The 20,805-nt window shown below is 47.1% G+C and overlaps 1 protein-coding gene and 1 long non-coding RNA gene across 2 annotated transcripts in view; both read right to left on the reverse strand.

The window, feature by feature from the left end:
- Nucleotides 1-9,004: 9,004 nt before the first annotated feature.
- Nucleotides 9,005-12,076, reverse strand: LOC148111581 (uncharacterized). The gene is made up of 3 exons (XR_015730357.1): nucleotides 11,456-12,076; nucleotides 10,599-10,746; nucleotides 9,005-10,028 (listed from the first exon to the last, which is right to left on the reverse strand). It is a non-coding gene; the product is annotated as an uncharacterized LOC148111581 (long non-coding RNA).
- Nucleotides 12,077-16,001: 3,925 nt separating this feature from the next.
- Nucleotides 16,002-20,805, reverse strand: part of LOC148111582 (maestro heat-like repeat family member 5) — a 30,569-nt gene continuing 25,765 nt past the window's right edge. Inside the window, exons 21-27 of the mRNA XM_087880769.1 lie at nucleotides 19,856-19,999; nucleotides 18,936-19,112; nucleotides 18,240-18,389; nucleotides 17,865-17,990; nucleotides 17,431-17,533; nucleotides 16,411-16,476; nucleotides 16,002-16,291 (exon numbers count right to left, since the gene is read on the reverse strand). Of these exons, the coding sequence (XP_087736895.1) occupies nucleotides 16,128-16,291; nucleotides 16,411-16,476; nucleotides 17,431-17,533; nucleotides 17,865-17,990; nucleotides 18,240-18,389; nucleotides 18,936-19,112; nucleotides 19,856-19,999 (930 nt within the window). The 3' untranslated portion in view covers nucleotides 16,002-16,127. The remainder of the gene's footprint in view (nucleotides 16,292-16,410; nucleotides 16,477-17,430; nucleotides 17,534-17,864; nucleotides 17,991-18,239; nucleotides 18,390-18,935; nucleotides 19,113-19,855; nucleotides 20,000-20,805) is intronic.

The following is a 20,805-nucleotide window of genomic DNA, read 5'->3' on the forward strand; positions in this document are numbered from 1 at the left end:
AAGCTTAGTAGATGCTATTTCGCGCATTTTGCTCACTTCCAGCTTTACCTGGGTTGCGATCATTTCATATTCAGTAAAAGTACTAAGCTCTTTAAAATGATTGAGTTTGGGTTTTTCTTTCCTGGATATTGAAGGAAGCATACCTGACACCGCCGCTACCGTGCCGCCGAATCCGGGAGATCCTCGACTTACGACAGCCGCCGCCACCGTCTCCAGGGATCCTCGACCTGCGACCGCCTCACCTCCTCGTCTTCTTCCAGCCTTCGCCCAAGATGCAGGGGCCCAGCCATGGCATCCGACGCCCAGGGAGGGCTACGGGCCCGCCAGGAGCGAGCCCAGCCCCCCACCAGCAGGCCTAGGCCTAGGCCTGAGAGCAGCAATAAGGAGCTCCTCACCAGACGACCTCCGGCGCGAAATGAGCCTCGTGCATGCCCAGTCGCCACCTACAGGAAGTACAAGGAACATAGAGATAAGTACAAGGAACATAGAGATAAGTACAAGGAACATAGAGATAAGTCAGTTCAGACTGGCAACAAGCATTCCCCCAGCATATTGTGAGTTCACTCACATAAAGAACCATGGACAGCAACAGACTGTAAGTAATATAACTTTCACTGCTGACAATTACAAATTGAAATTAGATGGGGCCAATCTTTTGGAGTGGTACCACCAACTACAGATTGCTTTTCTGAAAGAAAATATGTTGTACTTATTTGATGACCCACCCAAGAAGCCATGGACTTTTGAGATTGACTGTTTGCACCACAGGGCTTACTATCTGCTAATGTCTAGCTTGTCACCCAGCATTTACCCCAGTCTTGGCCACCACTTAACCGTGGCAGAGATACTATAAAAAATACTTAATTTATTTTACAGTAAGAGTGCAGCCACTACAACCAAAATATCCAGGGAATTTTACTCAGCCAGGCATAAGGCAGGGACACCCATGGGGGAACATATACTCAAGCTAAACACCACCAGGGCAGAACTCATACAAAGGGGGGAAACCATTTCTGATAATATCATGAAAAGCATCACTCAACACTCAAACTAAGTAAAGACTTGGGCATTGAGACAACCTTCAGGGAAGGGAAAGCATATATGACCAAAGGAAAGAGAAGCATAGGAAAGATCATCATAGAAGGGGGACTATCCTACTTAGTGCCCCAAGAGCACTCAAACACTAACTCAGAAAGTAACGAGAAAGGGACAAGCATGCCCACAGAAAATAGAGGGGGTGAAGGAGAACACACCGCAGGAGGCAAACCCACCACAAACACAACACACAAAGGGAAACCACATATTGGCAAACCCATTCATGATGGGTGCGCCCACTTACTACACAGAAAACTAGGCCACGCTAGTTTTCCAATGGTACAAAAGATGAATGAATCGGCCTACCCGATAGTAATACATGAGGACAACAAAGCAGCCATAGACATATCCATGGCAGAAGCAGTAGGCCAAAGGTCCAGACATATAGACATTAAGCACAAACATGTCAGAGAATTAACAAACATTGGTTTTATTAAGGCTGTACATTGTGAGACCGCCGAGCAAGCCGCAGACATCCTGACCAAACCTCTACCCAGCAAACAACATGCCTACCTTACGACTAAATTAGGGGTACGGGTACAGAATACGCAAGCAGGTCCTGTCAGAAATAAATGCCTTACTCATGCCAGGGGTCAACAGGGACACAGTAGTGCAGGGGTTAACTACAATACTCACTTGGTCAGTACCACCCACTGACCACTCCTTACCTGAATCTCTGCCCACAAGTATAAAAAGTAGACACACTCTTCCCCGACTTCCACTTCCAGATGCAGTATGTGATGTAATGATGAACCTGTAAATAAAAGAGACTTATTCAAATGATTGACTCGTGCCAGTTATTGGGCCTGATCCATGGATTCTGTAACAATATGGTAGCAGAGGATGGTTTTATGGCCCAATAACTCCCGATCACGCAATGAGGACACATCGCTGCCAACGAGATGGCAACGACACCGAAGCAACGAGAGGGCAACCCAGCGGGATCGCCAGGGAAGGCAGAAACCTCGATCGACCCCAAGGCCACCGCAACAGAAGAAAAGGGGGAGGTCAAGAAAGGAAAAATAGCAGACCATGATGACCGGGAGGAAGAAAGACTACGACTCGACGTCCTATGATTACTAAAGGAGCGAGCCAGCGACAAGAACCTTCTCGCGGACCTGCGAAGCTTCATAATGGACCGCGATGTGGCGAGGAGCGAGGAAGACTAGGATCCGGAGCTCGAAAAGCTGAACTCGGTGAGTGGATCGCCCCAAAAAGACCCCACAGCAGTCACCGAGCCGCGAAGCCCCGCTCAAAATTTGAAACGGCGGCCATCTTTGACCACGTGGTCGGACAAGATGGCCGACTCCCGTCCAATCGGTAGCCAGAATTCAAAATGGCCGGCACGCGAAAAATACCCGACCCTAAGCGGCGAAGAAAGTGACCGGGGTGAGGGGACAGAATCCGATTCGGACTCCAGATGCACCCCGACCGAGTGGCAAGTCGATAAAGCCATGAAGACCCTTGCCACCGCCTTCAGCCCAGGCCTCAAAATCGCAAAAGGGGAACCGGAGGGGCCCAAGCAAAAAGGAAAGCGAGGAGAGGGGCACCGGAACACCCACCCGAGGACTACCGATGCCCACGCCAGCGCGCCAACCCCCCTACGCACCCCAAGGACACCGCGCCTCCGATCGCCCAGGCCACGCACCCCAGAACGCAGGGATTGGGGCAGCTACCTGCATTCGTCGCCGGGACTCCAACGCCATCAGGATCTTCACTTTGACGAAGCCGCTGCAAGACGACACCTTCCGGAGCACACCTGGACCCCCAAGACCGAAGCCGAGGCCTACCTGAGAGATAGAGACCTCTACGCCGGAGCTGAAAGTGTGAAAGTGTGGCAACCACTACCCAGATTTCCAAAGATTTCTTCTCTGCCAGAGTCAAACCGGGGACCCCCATAAGCGAGCACCTGGTGTCCCTAAACGCTACCAGGGCAGAACTACACCTTAGGGGGGAAGTCATATCAGATCAGATCATGAAGAGTGTAATAATTAACTCTTTAGATCACTCATGGGACAGCTTCTTAGCACACTTAGATACTGTTAGTCTAGGCCTCCTGTCCGTTGAGAAGCTGTCTAACAAACTGATCGCTGAAGACAATCTGAAAAGGAGCCGCTCTGGTCCCTCCAGAGAACATAAACATGAAAAGAAAGTAGCCTTCCAAGACAGGCAGCATGGCGTAACAGAGTGCTATAGCTGCGGGTCAAGGGGACATCTCAAGAGAGACTGCCCCAAGAACCACAGAGAGAGAAGCAGACCGGAACATAGGTTCAGACAGACAGAGAGACACACTTCTGAAGAGAGGTACAGACGCAGGGACTCACCCAATCCCAGAGACAGGAGGGGGAACAGGGATAGTTCACGTGACAGCAGAACAGGATCATTATATGGGATAGGGGAGCGCACCCACATAACATGTCAGGATGGGGAGGCCAATTCGTGGCTTCTGGACTCTGGGGCCTCCAACCACACGACCTATAACCAAAAACTGCTCTCCTCATTCACAGAGGAGAATTTTTCAATCAAGGTTGCAAACCAAAGCGAGGTTAAGGTAACAGGCAGGGGGGTAGTTACGCTACCAGGCATAGGGAAAATAGAGGGGGTATTACTGGTCCCGGAGATACCCCACAACATATTGGCTGCATTAAAACTCAGTGAAGAATCAGGGATCAAGGTAACCTTTGTAGAAGGGAAGGCTCACGTCAGCAAGGGTAGAGAGGGAGTAGGTAGAGTGACAATCAAGCAAGGGCTACCATACATAACATTCCATGAGAATAACACACCCAGCATATACACCAACTCAGAATACACGAAGGACACTAACCAGGACAAAGCTGAGGAAGAACAGGTGAATGAGAGAGAGACAGAGAGTGAGGAGAACATGACACATGAAACACACTCCACCAAACACACCCAGGGAAGGCCATCGATAGGCAAACTCACGCATGACGACTGTGTTCACTTACTACACCGGAGACTAGGGCACGCCAGTTTCCCCGTAATCCAAAAAATGGCCAACTGTACCGAGGGCGTCAAAATAAAGAGTTGTGAAAATTACCTCGAGTGCTCGGTGTGCTAATGTTCTAAGCTAAAGGTCAAACCCAGACCTAAGAAATCCTCACGCGCCACCAAACAAGTATTCAATTTAGTCCATATGGATCTGGTGGGGCCCCTAAGGCCATCCATCAAATACAAGAAAAGATACTTTCTCACCATCGTAGACGATTATAGTCGTTATGGCTTCGTCTATACTCTAAAACGAAAGGATGAGGCCTTCCAAAAATTCAAAGAGTTCTACAAAAGGGTAGAGACTCAAAACAACACACAAATCAAACAAATCATGACAGATAGAGGATCTGAGTTCCTGTCAAAGGATTTCTCTCATTGGCTCAGATCCAAAGGCGTGCTTCACTTTACGTCGTCCCCGTTCTCGGCCTTTCAGAACGGTGTCGTAGAATGACGGAATTCCACGCTACAGACTATGATCAGGTGCGCTTTAGAGGACGCGGGAATTGGTCAACATTTTTGGTCTGAGGCCTTAGTTTACTCAAACTACACACTCAACAGAACCTGGTCCAGTGTAATAGACAAAACGCCATACGAACTCATGTACAACAAAAAACCACAGATAGCACACCTACATGTATTCGGCGTAACTGCTGATGTCCATATACCCAAACAGCTGCGCAGGAAGGGGGACAAAGTATCCAGGAGACTGAGATTTATGGGGTACGAGCCAGGTACCAAGGGGTTCAGATTTGTGGACAATAACGACAGATTCGTGATCTCTAGGACAGCGGTATTCCATGAACAAGCTAACTGGTCCAGGATACACCTCAACGAGGTATCCACCAGGCAGGAGACTAGGCCAGACGAGCAAGTGCAAGATAAACACGAAACGGCAGATAGACAGGAAAGGAAGGAACACAAACCCAAGCTCCAAGGCATCAAGGTTGAGGAATGGAAAGGGAATCACCCCAAGATAAGTGTAGACTCACTAACACAAAAGGAAGCCAGGTACTTACATGACACCGAACAAACGACAGATAGGCCAGTCAGATCAACCAGGAACCAATTACCAAGAAGGTTAAATGACTATGTGATGCACATACACACGAACCATATCACACCTAACTCATATGAAGAGGTATTGAGACTACCACAAGAGGAGAGGTCGAAATGGGAATCAGCCATGGCCAAGGAAATGGACAGTCTGAGAGAGCTAGAAGTTTACATTCCAGCCGAGGTTCCAGAGGGCAAAAATACGATAGGTACCAGGTGGATCTTCAAAATCAAGAACCTGGAGGGTGGCCAAAACCTGTACAAGGCTAGGCTGGTTGCCCAGGGATTTGCCCAGAGGTTCCCAGAAGACTACACTGACACTTACTCACCAACTGTAAGGACTGAAAGTGTCAAGAGTGCCCTGGTCATCGCTTCCCTGCTAGGACTAGAGGTACATCAGTTCAATGTATAGACAGCTTACTTGCATGCCAACCTAGATAAGGAAATATACGTTAGGGCACCACACAGTAAAGAGACCAACAGGGGGGGACACCTGGCTACTTCACAAAAACCTATATGGACTGAAACAATCTGGCAAACGCTGGTATGAGTGCCTGGTTGAGGTCCTGAAGTCAATGGGATTTACAGCAACCATAGCCGACAACTGTTTTTTCACTAGGAGAGAGGGGGATTCACCAGAATACATCCTAGTCTACGTGGACGACATACTTTACATCAGTAAACACGAAGGGAACCGCAACGCCTTCGCCAGTAAACTAAGTGAACACTTCACATTAAAATACCTAGGGAAAATAAACAGATACCTAGGCATGCAGGTCAACGAAACACCTAAGGGCTTTCAACTGTCCCAGAAAGAAAAGATAGAAGAAATACTACACAAATGCAACATGGCAGATGCCAAGGGGTGTGAATCACCCATGCAGCCGGACTTCCTAAAAAATACACATGGTGAATCACCCGAGTTTGAAGACAACACACTGTACAGGTCAGTCATAGGCTCTCTTTTATATATCGCCAACTGGACCAGGCCAGATATTGCATTATCAGTTAATCTATTGTCCAGGCACATAGGCAAACCCACCATGTACCACTGGGACGCTGTAAAGAGGGTACTGAGGTACCTGAAGCAAAGTGCCGACGCATGTCTAGTCCTAGAACCAGAGCCGTCCAATGAGCCCGTCCTCTCCTGCTATGCTGATGCTGACTGGGCCGGTGACACCAAAAGCTGGAAAAGCACATCAGGATACGTATTCTACTTGAACAATAGTCCGGTGCATTGGTACACGGGTAAGCAAAACTTAGTGGCCACTTCAACCACAGAGGCGGAGTACATATGCCTATCCAAGGCCGCAAACAACCTCATCTGGTTTGACGACCTACTCGCCAGTGTGTGGTGCAAACCTGCGTATCCGATAAACATCTACGAAGACAACAAGGCCGCTATAGAAATCTCCATGGCCGACGCGGTAGGGCAGAGATCCAGGCATATTGACATAAAGTACAAGCATGTGAGACAGCTCTCTAAAATCGGATTTGTAAAGGCCATACATTGCGACACAGAAGAACAGACTGCAGACATACTCACGAAACCACTACAGGGCAGGCAACACTCACACCTGGTATCCAAACTCAATATCCGCCCTTGGGCACCATTTAAACAGTCAGATCCACAGCCACAGGTCAGGCATTTAGAGGGGGATTTGTCAGAAATAAATGCCTTACTCATGCCAGGGGTCAACAGGGACACAGTAGTGCAGGGGTTAACTACAATACTCACTTGGTCAGTACCTCCCACTGACCACTCCTTACCTGAATCTCCGCCCACAAGTATAAAAAGTAGACACACTCTTCCCCGACTTCCACTTCCAGATGCAGTATGTGACGTAATGATGAACCTGTAAATAAAAGAGACTTATTCAAATGATTGACTCGTGCCAGTTATTGGGCCTGATCCATGGATTCTGTAACAGGTCCAACTGTTGGGCATTTAGAGGGGGATTTGTTATGTATAAATGCCCACCATTCACCATCCCAGGTATGATAAGGGTTAACTCTACATCCACCTAGATCCTCCCCTGACCCCTCCTTCCCTTAGCTCCGCCTCCCAGGTACTTAAGTCATGGTCCAGGAGTCCAGGGGCCACTTCCAGCTAAATACCTGTAATAGAAACGTTGATCAATAAAGAGCATTGGTTCACTGCATCCTGTGTTTGGATTCATTGGGTAAGATCCTAGAAATCAGTCTCAGGGAGGAGGGAGGGAGAGAAAGAAGGAGGGAGGGAGACACAGAAGGCGAAAGTGAGGGAGAGGAAAGGTTAGAGGGGAAGAAAGGGAGGGAAGGGAAGAGTGAAAAAGAGAGAGGGAGGGTGAGAGAGAGTGGGAGGCGAGAGGGAGGTTGAGGAATTCTCTAAATGGAGTAATTCATTGAGTAATTGAATTCAGATCATGATTTCTCTAGCTTGGTGATTTTCTTCTCCCTAACCAGCAGATCTCGTCTGAGCTCTCCATATTTGCTCTTTTGGGAATTTAGTCAGCTTCTCTAAACTGGGGCTGAAGGTGATGTTCAGAGAGGCCAACACCTACCTGCCCCGTCCCGATCTAAGAGAGAAGACCATCGGGAAGGTTTTCTTCTCGGAGGTGAGGAGACCTTGGGATGCACCCCAATATTCTGGACAGCCATTTGTCTGAGGTTGTAGAGCAGGGGTCCTCCAACGTTTTAAAGAGGGGGCCGATTCACAGTCCCTCAGACTGTTGGGGGACCGGACGGGGTGGGTGGGCATGGCTAGGTGGTCATGTGACTGGGTGGGCGTGGCCAATTTAACTGTCTATTTTCTGGCTTTTCTCCTTCCTAAGCCCCCGTTTAAATTGTTTTTAAAGACTTTTAATTTAAAGGAGTACTTTACAAGCCCAGAGCTGCTTTTCCAGGCTGCACCGGCGAGATCACCCCTCAGCTGGCCCTCAGCTGGCCTTGCAGCTGGCTCGCTGGGAGATAAGGCAGTTAGGGGCGGGGCAAGGGGCGGGGCTTAATCACACCACTCCGCGGGCCGTATTCTTTGCCCGTGGGCCGTAGTTTGAGGGTGCCTGTTGTAGAGGGTCTGCTGCTTGAGCAGGGGGTCTCCAAGGTCTTCTGCTAGTCTGTTAATCGGTGGAAGGGCTTCCCTCCAGAAGTTGTTGGTGGGGAAGGTGGGAGGGAGGGAAAAGAAGGGAGGGAGGGAGGGAAAAGAAGGGAGGGAGGGAGGGAGGGAGGGAAAAGAAGGGAGGGAGGGAGGGAGGAAGGAAGGAAGACTCAATGACCACAATTTCCTTTTACTCTTTGCATTATAGGCAGTTTTGTGTTCTTACAACTATCATTTACATTACCTTTTGCCATACTGTAGTCCTCGACATATGACTGTGATAGAACCTCCAGTGTCACTAAGTGATTTCAGCAGTCCTTAAGCCAATGCCGTGGTCGAATACTTAGGATAAACCAGATCTTTCAGTGATTTCCGTCTAAAAGTTGTCCTCGATATACGACCACAACTGAGCCCCAAATTTCTGTTGCTAAGCGAAAGTTCTTAAGCAAGTTCTGCCTCATTGTTTGACCTTCCTTGCCACAGTTGTTAAGTGAATCGCTGCAGTGCAGTTCTTACGGTTGTCAATCTGATGAATTAGTGAATCTGGTTTCCCCATTGACTTGGCCTATCAGACGGTCACAAAAGGGATCACGTAACCTCGAAACACTGCGACCGTCATAAATATGGACCGGCAAGTACCCAAATTTCGATCACATGACCATGAGGATGCTACAATGGTCTGAAAGTCTGAAGAATGGGCATGTCCCTTTTGTCAGTGCCGTTGTGACTTTCAGTGGTCACTAACCGAGGACTGTATTTTCTTTTTCTCTCCCCGTAAGGGCTGAAAGTGGCATCTTTAGTCGAGGCTCTCGGGGCAGTTCCCTTCCTTGGCTTGGCTAATGCTCCGTATCTCCACTCTTCTTCCTCAGCTGCTGTATCACCCGGAGGTTGGAGACTTCTTTATGACGCCAGACATTCTCGAGGTTCTCCTGGAATGGATGATTCAGCCGTATCCTCTTATCCAGATCTTTAGCGTGAGAGGACTGGGATATGTTCTTCAGCACCCCTTGGAGGTAAGAGATGGGGGGCAGGAAGGGAGTGGCTTCCAAGGTAGTAGCAGGTGTGGCCTCACTCTCTGGGAAGTCTTCAAGGCTGGGGAGGACAGAAGAAGGAGAAGAAGACAATCATCAGGAACAGGATGGACTCAGCTAGAGTGGTGGGTGCACCCCTGGAAGATCTGAAGGATCAAGTAGATCCTCTTGGAGAAGATCTCAAAGCAGAACAAGAGGAAACAGATGGGAACTGATGAAGGAGAGAAACAACCTGGAACTAAGGAGAAATTTCCTGACTGTGAGAACAATTCATCCTTGGAACGACTTGCCTCCAGAAGTTGTGGCTGCTCCATCACTGGAGCTTTTCAAGAAGAGACCAGGCAGCCATTTGTCCAGCATAGTCTAGGGTCTTCTGCTTGAGCAGGGGGTTGGACTGGAAGACCTCCAAGTTCCTTTTCAACCCTCTTCTTCTATGCTCTGTGGGCTTCTCTTGTGCTTGTCATGATCGCTGCGAGACTCAGAGAACTCCAGTGACCGTGTTTGATTGCTCGTTCCTTTCCCTGCTTCCTCCAGAAGAACATCTCAGGGCCAGTTTTCATGCCGGTCATCAACTGCGCTTGTCACCCAGAGAAGAGTGTAGCGAAGGAAACTCTCCGGACCCTTCATTTCCTCCTTAGGCACCTTGCTGCGGACATCCATGCATTGAGGCGGTCCATCTAATTCCTCTCCTGTTGAAATATTTTCCTGACGAAAGTCAACCAAATCACGACAAACTGGTTTCCCCTCCTCTTTTTTAATTATTTCTGTAAGAAATAAGAAATGAATGAAGGAATCAATAAATACATGAGTGAATGGATGAATAAAGGAACGAATAAACAAAGGAATAGATGGATAAATGAATAAATAAATGACTGGATTAATGAATAGATGAACCGATGGATGGATGAATGACTGGATGGATAGATGGAAGGATGGAAGGATGGATGGATGAATATCAAAGCTGTTCTGGCGAGGAAGCCCACAGATGCCTCTACTTTCAGTGGTGCATTTTGGGGGGTGGGGGCTTATGCCAAATTTTGCTCCAATTTTTTTTTTTTTTTAATTTCTATACCGCCCTTCTCCTGAAGGACTCAGAGCGGTGAACAGCCACAAGATAAAACACATAAATACAAAAAATTTAAAACGAATTAAAAACGAATTAAATAATTTCAGCCCCCACCAGTTTGCCCACTGCCTCCCACCAACCAGGGCATGCCTGCTCTTGATTAGGAGACCCCCCGAGGCTGACTCTTCTGCTCAGCCCCTTCCCCCTTCCCTCAGGCCTGGCCCACCTCTAGATTTAAGGAAAGCAGAGCCGCGGGCTGAGGGCTTACTGCAATGGGCATGGTAGACTTGCTGTTTCTTCTCCCGATGGCTTTGGTGCTGGGGTCTTGATCCTGAAGCCTTTTGAGGAGGGGCTTCATGATCTTCAGGTTAGCATAGGGGTCTGCGGCCAGCGCCTTCCATAACTCTCTGGTGCTTCTGTGCAGGTGGAAAAATGGATTGGGGGAAAAATCAGATTCTTTCCCCATTTTCGAAGAGACGGCCAATCCAGATAGATTATATCCCCCCCACCAACGGAAGAAAGGATTAGAAAACAGATGGCCAAATGAACCGTTTTAATACAAACAGGGTGTGTCTAACTGATGAGGACTTATAAGTCCAAAATAGATCTATCATAGTCTCCTTAGTCTCCCAATGGGCAGCAGAGTGTTTGCTGGCTGCCAGAAAAAAAAAGCCCAGCATCAGACGCTTGGCCACTGGTTCAGATTTATGACCGTTGCTGTGTCCCAAAGTCAAGCGATCACAGTTTGCGACCTTCTGACAAGGAAAGTCAGTGGGGAAACCAGATTCACTTAACAACCATGTTTCTAACTTGAGAGCTGCAGTGATTCACTTAACAGATGTGACAAGAAAAGTCCTAAAATATCTTTAAAAGGTCATTCCCATATCCTCTTCCCCCTCCCTCTCCCCTCCTTCCCTCCTTCCCTCTTTCCCTCCCTCCCTCCCTTCCTTCCTTAATTCCTTCCTTCCTTCCTTCCTTCCTTCCTTCCTTCCTTCTTTCCTCAACAACTGTTTCTAACTCAACAACTGCAGTGGTTCACTTAACAACCATGGCAAGAAAGTTCGTAAAATGGGGGGAAATCCACTTAACAACTGTCTTGCTTCAGAACAGCAATGTTGGGCTCACTTGTGTCGTAAGTCGAGGACCGCCCATATATTCCTCTGGGTTGGTATCTCCCTGTGAAGGAGCCAGGGTTGCCAACTGATCTGATGGCAGGAAGCTTACGTTGCTCCTGGGCCTTTGCTGCTTCTTCTCTGCAGCAATGAAAGCCTTCCGAAGCACGGAAACCCTGGTCCACTCCCGAAGTTTGCTTTCCAAGGAAGCCCAGGCAGGTAAAACGTTGGCCGTTCCCCTGCCACATCTGCTGAGGAGTTGGCAAGCCACACCGCACCCTCCGTGGCTGAGAGTTCAGTGGGCCGTCCCTCACGGAGGGCCTCTGCGCCACCGGAAGTGCCAGGGACCCCAAAACTGGTCAAGGGGGGGGAGGTTTCCAGGAGCAGCGTGTCTCCAAAATTAACCCAAAGGCGCTTTTCCCAGAATGACCCAGTTGGAAGTTGGAGCAGTGGTGAAATTCAAAAATTTTCCCTACCGGTTCTGTGGGCGTGGCTTGGTGGGCAGTTGACCGGGTGGGCGTGGCTTGGTGGTTATGTGACTGGGTGGGCGTGGCTGCACAACTGACTCACACGCAATGCAAAAGCTGCTTGACTTCACACAAAATGGCCCCTGCAACAAACAGGAACCTCACAGAATCACAGAGAGCTCAAAAAGAAACTATCACACTTTGCACAAAAATAACACAAAAGCTGCACAACTGACTCACACGCAATGCAAAAGCGGCTGAACTTCACACAAAATGGCCCCTGCAACAAGCAGGAACCTCATAGACAATCAGGCACAGCTGATTTCTCACAGCTGATTGGTAGTAAAAAAATGCTAAAAAAAAGTTTTAAAAAAGCCTGGTTCAGCTGATTGTCGTACTTTTTAAAGCATTTTTAAACTATCGGTTTGGGCAAAAGGTAGCAATTATTACTATCGGTTCGGGCTCACCTGCCCAAACTGGTAGCATTTCACCCCTGCCTTGGAGGCCTTCTACTCCAAACCACTTCTTTTTTTTTATTAAAAAGTTTTTTTTAATTTTACACATATTTTCCCTTCCCTCCTCCCCCCTCCTGCCCAACCCTCCCACCCCACCCCCCCGACTTCCCAGAGCAAATACAGGCTATAGCATTTAACAAACATATAAAAAAAACATAAGCTAACTATCTATAGATTTATCTCCCTTTTACACTTTAACTCCCCTTGTTCGTATCTGAATATAACTATTTAAACCGATTATTGTTTGAAAATAATGAATCCAACTTCATTCTTGTCCGTTCTTCAATAATACGCAAGTCTTCTTTCTTCCAGCATTGCACAATCAGCACCCAATTACAATTAACCATCACATCTCCAACCCTTACATATATTAACCCATTGACAAAATATTTTAACCAATCTTAAATAAACTATACTGTAAAAACCTTATTTGTACTTTTTACCCCATAAACTCATATTAATTCTTCCTGGGAACATGCCTTACTTAATAACTTTGCATAAACTTATTCATCTTATTCTCTACAAATACACTGCTTATAATCAAATAACATCTTCACTATTTGATATCTATAAAAAATATTGTAAAAGACCTTCCCTCAACCCTTGCACCACTTATATTTTCCTTATACCCCACAAGTTTATATTTATTCTTCAACAAAACATTCTTTACAAGCTTATATAAATTTTCAGCAAAGCATTCCTTAAAATTAACTTTAGTGTTAATATACTTCAGGACAAAAGTGAAAGTTTGGTCAGTAGCCCATAACAATTCAAACGTAAGATTACTTAATATAACTTTTCAAAACAAATCATGTCCCTAAATAAAAGTCTAGTCATTCATTTTCACTACTACTATCCTCCCCAGGCAAAAAGATTGTAATTTTTCCATCTCGATTTTTTCCTGACTTTTTTGCGAACCTTCTTCTTCAGTCTTATTCCTCCATCTCATCATGTTGAGAAACTGACCGGGACATGTTCAGAAAGTTCAAACAAGGTATGCCGTATATATCGGGAAATTCCAACATTCCAAAATCAAATTCTGATTATTATTTTTTTACAGAACTTGGCTGAGGAAAGACTCGTAAGATTATGCCACCATCTGCTGGAAGAATTTGGAAAGACTTGGCAGAAAGTGGAGAACGAAAAGAAAGGAAACGGAAAGTGGAGAACGAAAAGAAAGGAAACGGAAAGTGGAGAACGAAAAGAAAGGAAAGCCTTGGGGTAAGGTAGTCCTTGACTTAGAACAGTTCATTTAGTGACCATTCAAAGTTACAACGGCACGGAAAAAGTGACTTAGGGCTGTTTTCCACAGCATTTCCCAGGGTCACACAATCCAGATCCAGACACTAGGCCACTGATTCACATTTACGACGGTTGCAGTGTCCCAGGGTGACGTGATCCCCTTTTGCGACCGTCTGACCAGCAAAGCCAATTCACTTAACAACCTTGTTGCTGATTTAACAACTGCAGAGATTCACCTAACAATGGTGGCAAGAATGGTTCGTAAAATGGGAGAAAACTCACTTAAAAATGTCTCACTTAGCAACAGAAACTCTGGGCTCAATTGTGGTCGTAAGTTGAGGACCAACCATGTTTCAACGGTCATCAGTGTGAAAAAGGGACGTGAAACACTTTCTTCAGTGCTATTGTAGCTTCGAACGGACACTAAATGACCGGTTATAAGTTGAGAACTACCTGTCCTGATATTTCTATGCCTTTTTGGTCTGCCTTTCTCCACTTTGGGGCATCTACCATAATTAGACGCTATTCTTTTCTAAAGAAAAGAAGAATTAGGGGCGACATGATAGCAGTTTCCCAGTATTTGAGGGGCTACCCCAAAGAAGACGGGGTCCAATTATTCTCCAAAGCACCAGAAGGCAGGAGAAGAAACCACGGAAACTCATCAAGGAGAGAAGCAACCTGGAATTGAGGAGAAACTTCCTAAGAAAGAAGACAATTAACCAGTGGAACAGCCTGCCACCAGAAGTCGTGGGTGCTTTATCAGTGGAGGCTTTTAAGAGGACAAAGTTATCTTAGATTGTGTAAATTCTCCTGCTTGAGCAGGGGTTCGGTTAGAAGACCTCCAAGGTCAGGGGTGAATCTCCTGGTTCGGACCAGATTGCCCGATCCGGTAGCGATGGCGGCGGGTGGTTGGGAGAACCGGTAGCAAAAATCCCTGCATCCCCCCCCCCCACACACACACACCATGCCCAGCTGACCCGCACGATCATCAGAGGCTTTTTTTTTTACTTTTAAAAGCCTTTTTTCTACAACCTCTTCCGCCGAAAAAATGCTTCCGCCGATCCCAGCTGAGTTGCCTGATTGGCAGAGAGGCTTTTTTAAAAAATGCTTTAAAAGCCTCTGACAATCCCAGCTGTGTTGCCTGATCGGCAGAGGCTTTTCAAAGCATTTTTTTGCATTTGCAGAAAAAATGCTTTGAAAAGTTAAAAAAACAAAGTTGGCCATGCCCACCCAGTCACATTACCCCCCCCAAGCCACGCCCAAAGAACCGGTAGTAACAAATTTTACATTTCACCCCTGTCCAAGGTCCCTTCCAGCTCTATTCTATTCTTCTTCTTCTATTCTCAAAACAATTTCCCCTAGGAGACGCACATGAATATATGATTATGGACAATGTCTGTACTGAGCAACTCCCTTAATCCATTTAAAAGTCATTAAATCGATCACGGACGCAGGATGACCTGGTTTATGACCGGTCCAACTTACAACCTATGAGACTGGGCTCATTCAGGGCTGAAAGTTGAAAGGACTGCCAGGAACAGATATGAGGAGGGGACCAGTGCTCGGCCACCTTCTGGCTTAACAAACTAAGTTGAGAAACGTCGCATGCTTTCCAAAGGAGATTAGGGCCCATGGGAAGACGCCTTTGGGATCCAGAGGTTTTCCCGAAGGCTTTTATTCTATGCTCCATCTATGTGGATAATAATGAGCATCTTTTTGGAGGACATTAGATCTCCCCCCACGGAGTGTTCAGCTCTCTGCATCTGCCCTACTCTAGGCGTTCCTATTTCTGTTGGAAGACGAGCAAGAGTGGGGATGTTCCAGATATCATCGATGGTTGATGGTTGCTACCACCCTTCTCCAATAGCACCTGTGGCTCTGTGACCTTCTCGTGGAACCTTCTCCTCTCTCTGACATTAAATTGTTCTGTCTGTCTCCAGGGCCTGTTTCCACAATCTCCCTGCCAGGTCTTCTTTCTGCGACGTTCCTTCGTGGTCCTTCGCGATGTAAGAATTATCTTCACGCTTCCTCGCTTTCCCCAAAGACCAGCTGGAAGGCAGGTGCCCAGAGGGTCATGGGTTGCCCCTTCCCCACTTTGGAAGAGCTTTATAGCTCCCGCTGGCTTTAGAAAGTTCAAAGCATCCTTAAGGATCCATTTCACCCTGGGCTCTCCTCTTTTTGAACTATTACCATCTGGCAGACGGTACAGGACAATAAAAACAAGGACAAATAGGCTGAAAAACAGCTTCTATCCCAGAGCAGTAACTATACAATTCTACGTACAGTGCAATATTAATACAATACGAGGGTTTTTTAATTCAATTGCATACAATGTGAAGGAAGTGTGTTTTTTTTTATTTTAATAGGGTTTTTAAAAAGTATAATATACAGTGAGGATGGCACTTAATTTCATTCTATGAGGTGCCATGACAATAATGAAAACTATGAAACTATGAAACTATTATTGCTTGGTCTCGGAGATCCTCCTGATGCCTTTGGAGAGGAGTTGACTACTAACAAGACCCGGCTTGATCAGATGGCCACACTGCCGAAAGATTTCTTGCATTGAGTCAGCTGCAGCCTGAGCCACTGAGGCTTCGGAATCGCCTTGCAGATCCTGGAGACCTGAAACGAATCCAGAAAACAAAGGATTTCCGGGATCAACCGTGAGAACCAGCCCTGATCAGCGACAGAGCTTCTGGAGAAAAACTCCTTGTTTCAAGCGAGGGAACTTTGAAACTCACCCAGGAAAACTTCTTTCATTTGTTTGGAAGTCATCACTTCCGGTTGCATGTATTGCGCGCAGCAGCCTGGGCACGTAAAAAGAAAACGTTGGTGGGGTTAACAGAGACGGCTAAATCGACTGATTCAGGAAAAAAACGCGCCATTCATTGGTTTCCACTTGGAAGAGTCGCTTTGGGACTTTACGGGATGGTTCCAGGGATTGGGTCTGTCTAATAATAAGAAGGACGAGGGGTAGCCGTTCTTCCTCTGTTTTTGTCTCCAGGCCTCACTGGAGGCTTTCAAGAAGAGATTAACGAAGAGATTGGACAGCCACTGGTCTGAAATGGAATCGGGTCTCCTGCTTTAGCAGGGGGTTGGACTAGAAGACCTCTAAGGTCCCTTCCAACTCTATTACTTTATGTTCTAGGACTGTGCAAACAACCATCATCTTGGAAAAAAATCTAAGCAGCCTTGAATCCAGTTAATACTAGAATGGGAGGCCAGCTGGAAATATTTCCAGAGAAAAAACCACGGCTGTGGGTTTGCCTATACAAGAGAGAGGGATACAGGCCAGGTAGTCCTCGACTTCTAACAGTTCATTTAGTGACCATTCAAAGTTACAATGGCACTGAAAAAAGGAACTTACGACTGCTTTTCACCCTTAGAAGCGTTGCCACATCAAGATCAAAATCCGGATGCTTGGCAAACCGACTCGTATTTATGACGCTTACAGTGTCTTGGGGGTCAAAGATCACTTTTTGCGATCTTCGGCTGAGCCAAATCCGGGAGGAAGCCAGATTCACTTAACAACCATGTGGCTCACTTAACAACGGCAGCGATACCCTTAAGAAAGAGGGCAGGAACTGCCTGAGAAACTGTTGCGCGATCGTAGCCGTTCCGGAGAAGCCACACGGTATAAGAGCAGCTTCCAGTCTGATTAAGCGACATGGCTTAATTCTGCATAGATCCTTTTGGTGACAAGGCCGCCCGCCTGTCTTGGGTTGTCCTGCCCTCCTTCCAGAGTTGGCATTGGTGATTACCAATTAAGAGGGCAGCTGCCTCGCGATGGGAAGAGTTCCGGCTCCTCAGGAATCCCAGCATCTGATCCAACATCGCAGGAAGGTTTTGCTTGCATTTATTCATCTGGGGAAAACAAGGCAACAAAGAAGCCAATGAACTATAGAGCTTTTTTTTTTTTTTACCAAGGGGCTGCTTTCTTGGTCAAAGCCAGCTGGGTGACTTTGGGAGTTCTAGTCCCTCCTTAGTCACGATGGCCAGCTGGGTGACTTTGGTGCAGTCCCTCTCTCTCAGGGCAACCCACCTCACAGGGTTGTTGTGAAGAAAAGAAGAAGTATTAGGGATGCCCACCGTCTTGAACTATTTATAAAAATAAGAAAGGCAGGGCAAAATAAAGAAATAAACGGTTAGTTTACTCTAATCTGGAAGAAAACAGGCCAGCTTGGCTCCTACTTACAACCACGTAGCAGATGTTGGAGTACATGCTATGGAGACTGGTGTACATTTCATAGTCAAACAAGTTGCTGGGAAAGCCCCCCCAGTTCATAAAGGACACGCAGGAGTCGAGGGTCTTCCTGGAGACCTGGCCGAGGGAGGAAAGAGGGAGATCCTGTCACCTAGTTGGGTCATGAAAGGTCTTCAAGGAAACAACCAAGTTCAGGGAGCACCAAGGACCCCACAACTTCAGGATTGTCTACAATGTCTTTGCATTCTCCAGAGTGTCCACGTGGTACAACCACGTTGCTCTGAGTGAAGATGGGGGTACAGAGTGGTCTCTGTGAAGGTAGCATGATCAGAGCAGGAGCTCAGCTTAGCCAGCCCTTCAACTCACCTCTTTTGTCCGATCATTTGACAGTTGTATGAGGAGGGGAATAAGGCTGTTCAGGATGTTTTCGGCCATATTACTGTTCCGTAACTCCTTCAGTCCTTTCAGGAGCATGCCAAAAATGGTGATGGAGGTATTCCTCAGTTCGATGTCGTCCTACGAAGGAAGAGAGACAGGTTAGTCCCTCCAATAGCAGAATAGCCATGCAGAAGTTTCTTGAAGTTTGCAGGAGAACACACAAGTTCAGAGCACACCTATTCCCAGTTCAATGTCCATGGAGATGGTCAATCATCCAGGTCATGGTTGCCCCAAAGATGGGGAGCCCAACTCCAGTATGCTGGCTGGAGAGTTCTGGGAGTTGAAGTCCTCACCTCTTAAAGTTGCCAAGGTTGAGAAATCCTGATCTAGACCAGAGTTGTTCAATCTTAGCAGCTCCTTCTGGACTTTCTCCCATCTTTATGGGAGAAAGAGAGAGATAGAGGGAGAGGGAGAATGAAAGGGAGTGCAGGAAGGAGGGAGGGAAGGAGGGAGGAAGGAGGGAGAGAGAGAGAGAGAAAGAGAGAGAGAGAGAGAGGGAGGAAGGGAGTGAGGAGGGGGAGAAAGAGAGGGAGAGAGGGAGGGAAGAGGGGGAGAGAGGGAGGAAGGGAGGGAGGGAGGGAGAGAGAGGTGAAAAACCAGTTTGTTATGATTTGGTTGACTTACATCATGAAAATGTTTCAGAAGGAGCGGAATGAGGTTGACTGCCTTCACCGCATGGGTTTTGATATCGAGGTTCCTGAGGAGGAAATGCAGGGTCCTTATAGCTTCTTTTGCCAAGGTCTTCTGTTCGTGACAAGCGCAGTTTAGCACTGGCATCAAGAGGGGTTCCAAGATGTTCTTCTGGAGGAAGCAGGGAAAGAAACGAGCAATTAAACGGTCACTGGAGTTCTCTGAGTCTCACAGCGATCATGACAAACGCAAGAGAAGGCCACAGAGCATAGAAGAAGAGGGTTGAAAGGGAACTTGGAGGTCTTCTAGTCCAACCCCCTGCTCAAGCAGGAGACCCTAGACTCTGCTGGACAAATGGTTATCTAAACTCTTCTTGAAAAGCTCCAGTGATGGAGCACCCATAACTTCTGGAGGGAAGTCGTTCCAAGGATGAATTGTTCTCAGGGTCAGGAAATTTCTCCTTTGTTCCAGGTTGTTTCTCTCCTTCATTAGTTCCCATCCGCTGCTTCTCGTTCTGCTTTCAGGGGCTTTGGAGAATGGGTTGACCCCCTCTTCTTTGGGGCAGCCCTTCAAATACTGGAAGACTGCTCTCAGGTCTCCCCTGGTCCTTAACAGGATACCAGAGATGGAAGGGACCTTGGAGGTCTTTGAGTCCAACCCCTGCTCAAGCCAGAACCCCTATACCATTTCAGACAAATGTCCTCCAAGAGGATCTGGCCTCTACTTGCACCTTCAGATCTTCCAGGGTTGCAGCCATCTTTGTAGAAGAGACACCACTCTAGCTGTCCTCTTTCTGCTGGTTGCCTTCTTCTTCTCCTTCTTCTCTCCTTCCCAGCCTTGTAGACTTCCCAGAGAGCGAGGTCACACCTGCTACTACCTTGCAAGCCACTCCCTTCCTGCCCCCCATCTCTTACCTCAAACGGGTGTTGGATGAGGTTCCCCAGTCCTCTAACGCTGAAAGTCTGTATCAGCGGATATGGCTGGGTCATCCATTCCTTCAGCACCTGGAGGATGTCTTGGATGACAAAGAATTGGCAAATTTCCGGGTGAAACAGCAGCTGAAGAAGAAGAGTGGAGATATGGAGCGTTAGCCAAGCCAAGGAAGAGAACTTCCCTGAGAGCCTCGACTAAAGATGCCACTTTCAGCCATTACGGGGAGAGAAAAAGAAAATAAACACAGTCCTCGGTTAGTGACCGCTGAAAGTCACAACGGCATTGACAAAAGAGATACGTCCATTTTTCAGAATTATGACCATGGTAGCATCCTCATGGTCATGTGATCAAAATTTGGGTACTTGCCGGTCCATATTTGAGTTGAAGATGTGGCTCTTTCGTCAACTTAACTGATCCGTTATGGGTGTACATTGTTATAATTTTAAATTGTTTTAATTGGGTTGTTGATTTTAATTTATTGTGATTTGTATTGGATATTGTTTTTGTAAGCTGCCCTGAGTCCCTCGGGAGAATGGCGGCATATAAATATATATATATATGACGGTCGCAGTGTTTCGAGGTTACGTCATCCCTTTTGTGACTGTCTGATAGGTAGTGTAAATGATAGTTGCAAGAATACAAAAAATAATGCAAAAAGTAAAAGGAATTTGGGGTCATTGAGTCTTCCTTCCTCCCTTTCTCCCATCCTCCCTCCCTCAATCTCCTTCCTTCCTTCCTTCCTCCCTCCCTCCCTCCCTCCCTCCCTCCCTCCCTCCCTCCCTCCCACAACTTCTGGAGGCAAGCCATTCCACTGATTAACAGAATACCAGGAGACCTTGGAGGTCTTCTAGCCCAACCCCCTGGTGAAGCAGGAGACCTCTACCATGTCAGACAAATGGCTGTCTAGTTTCTTCTTCAAGACCTCCAGTGA

This window comes from Pantherophis guttatus, chromosome 18 (genome assembly GCF_059756535.1).
Source record: "Pantherophis guttatus breed Tessera chromosome 18, ASM5975653v1, whole genome shotgun sequence".
Classification (NCBI taxonomy): Eukaryota; Metazoa; Chordata; class Lepidosauria; order Squamata; family Colubridae; genus Pantherophis; species Pantherophis guttatus.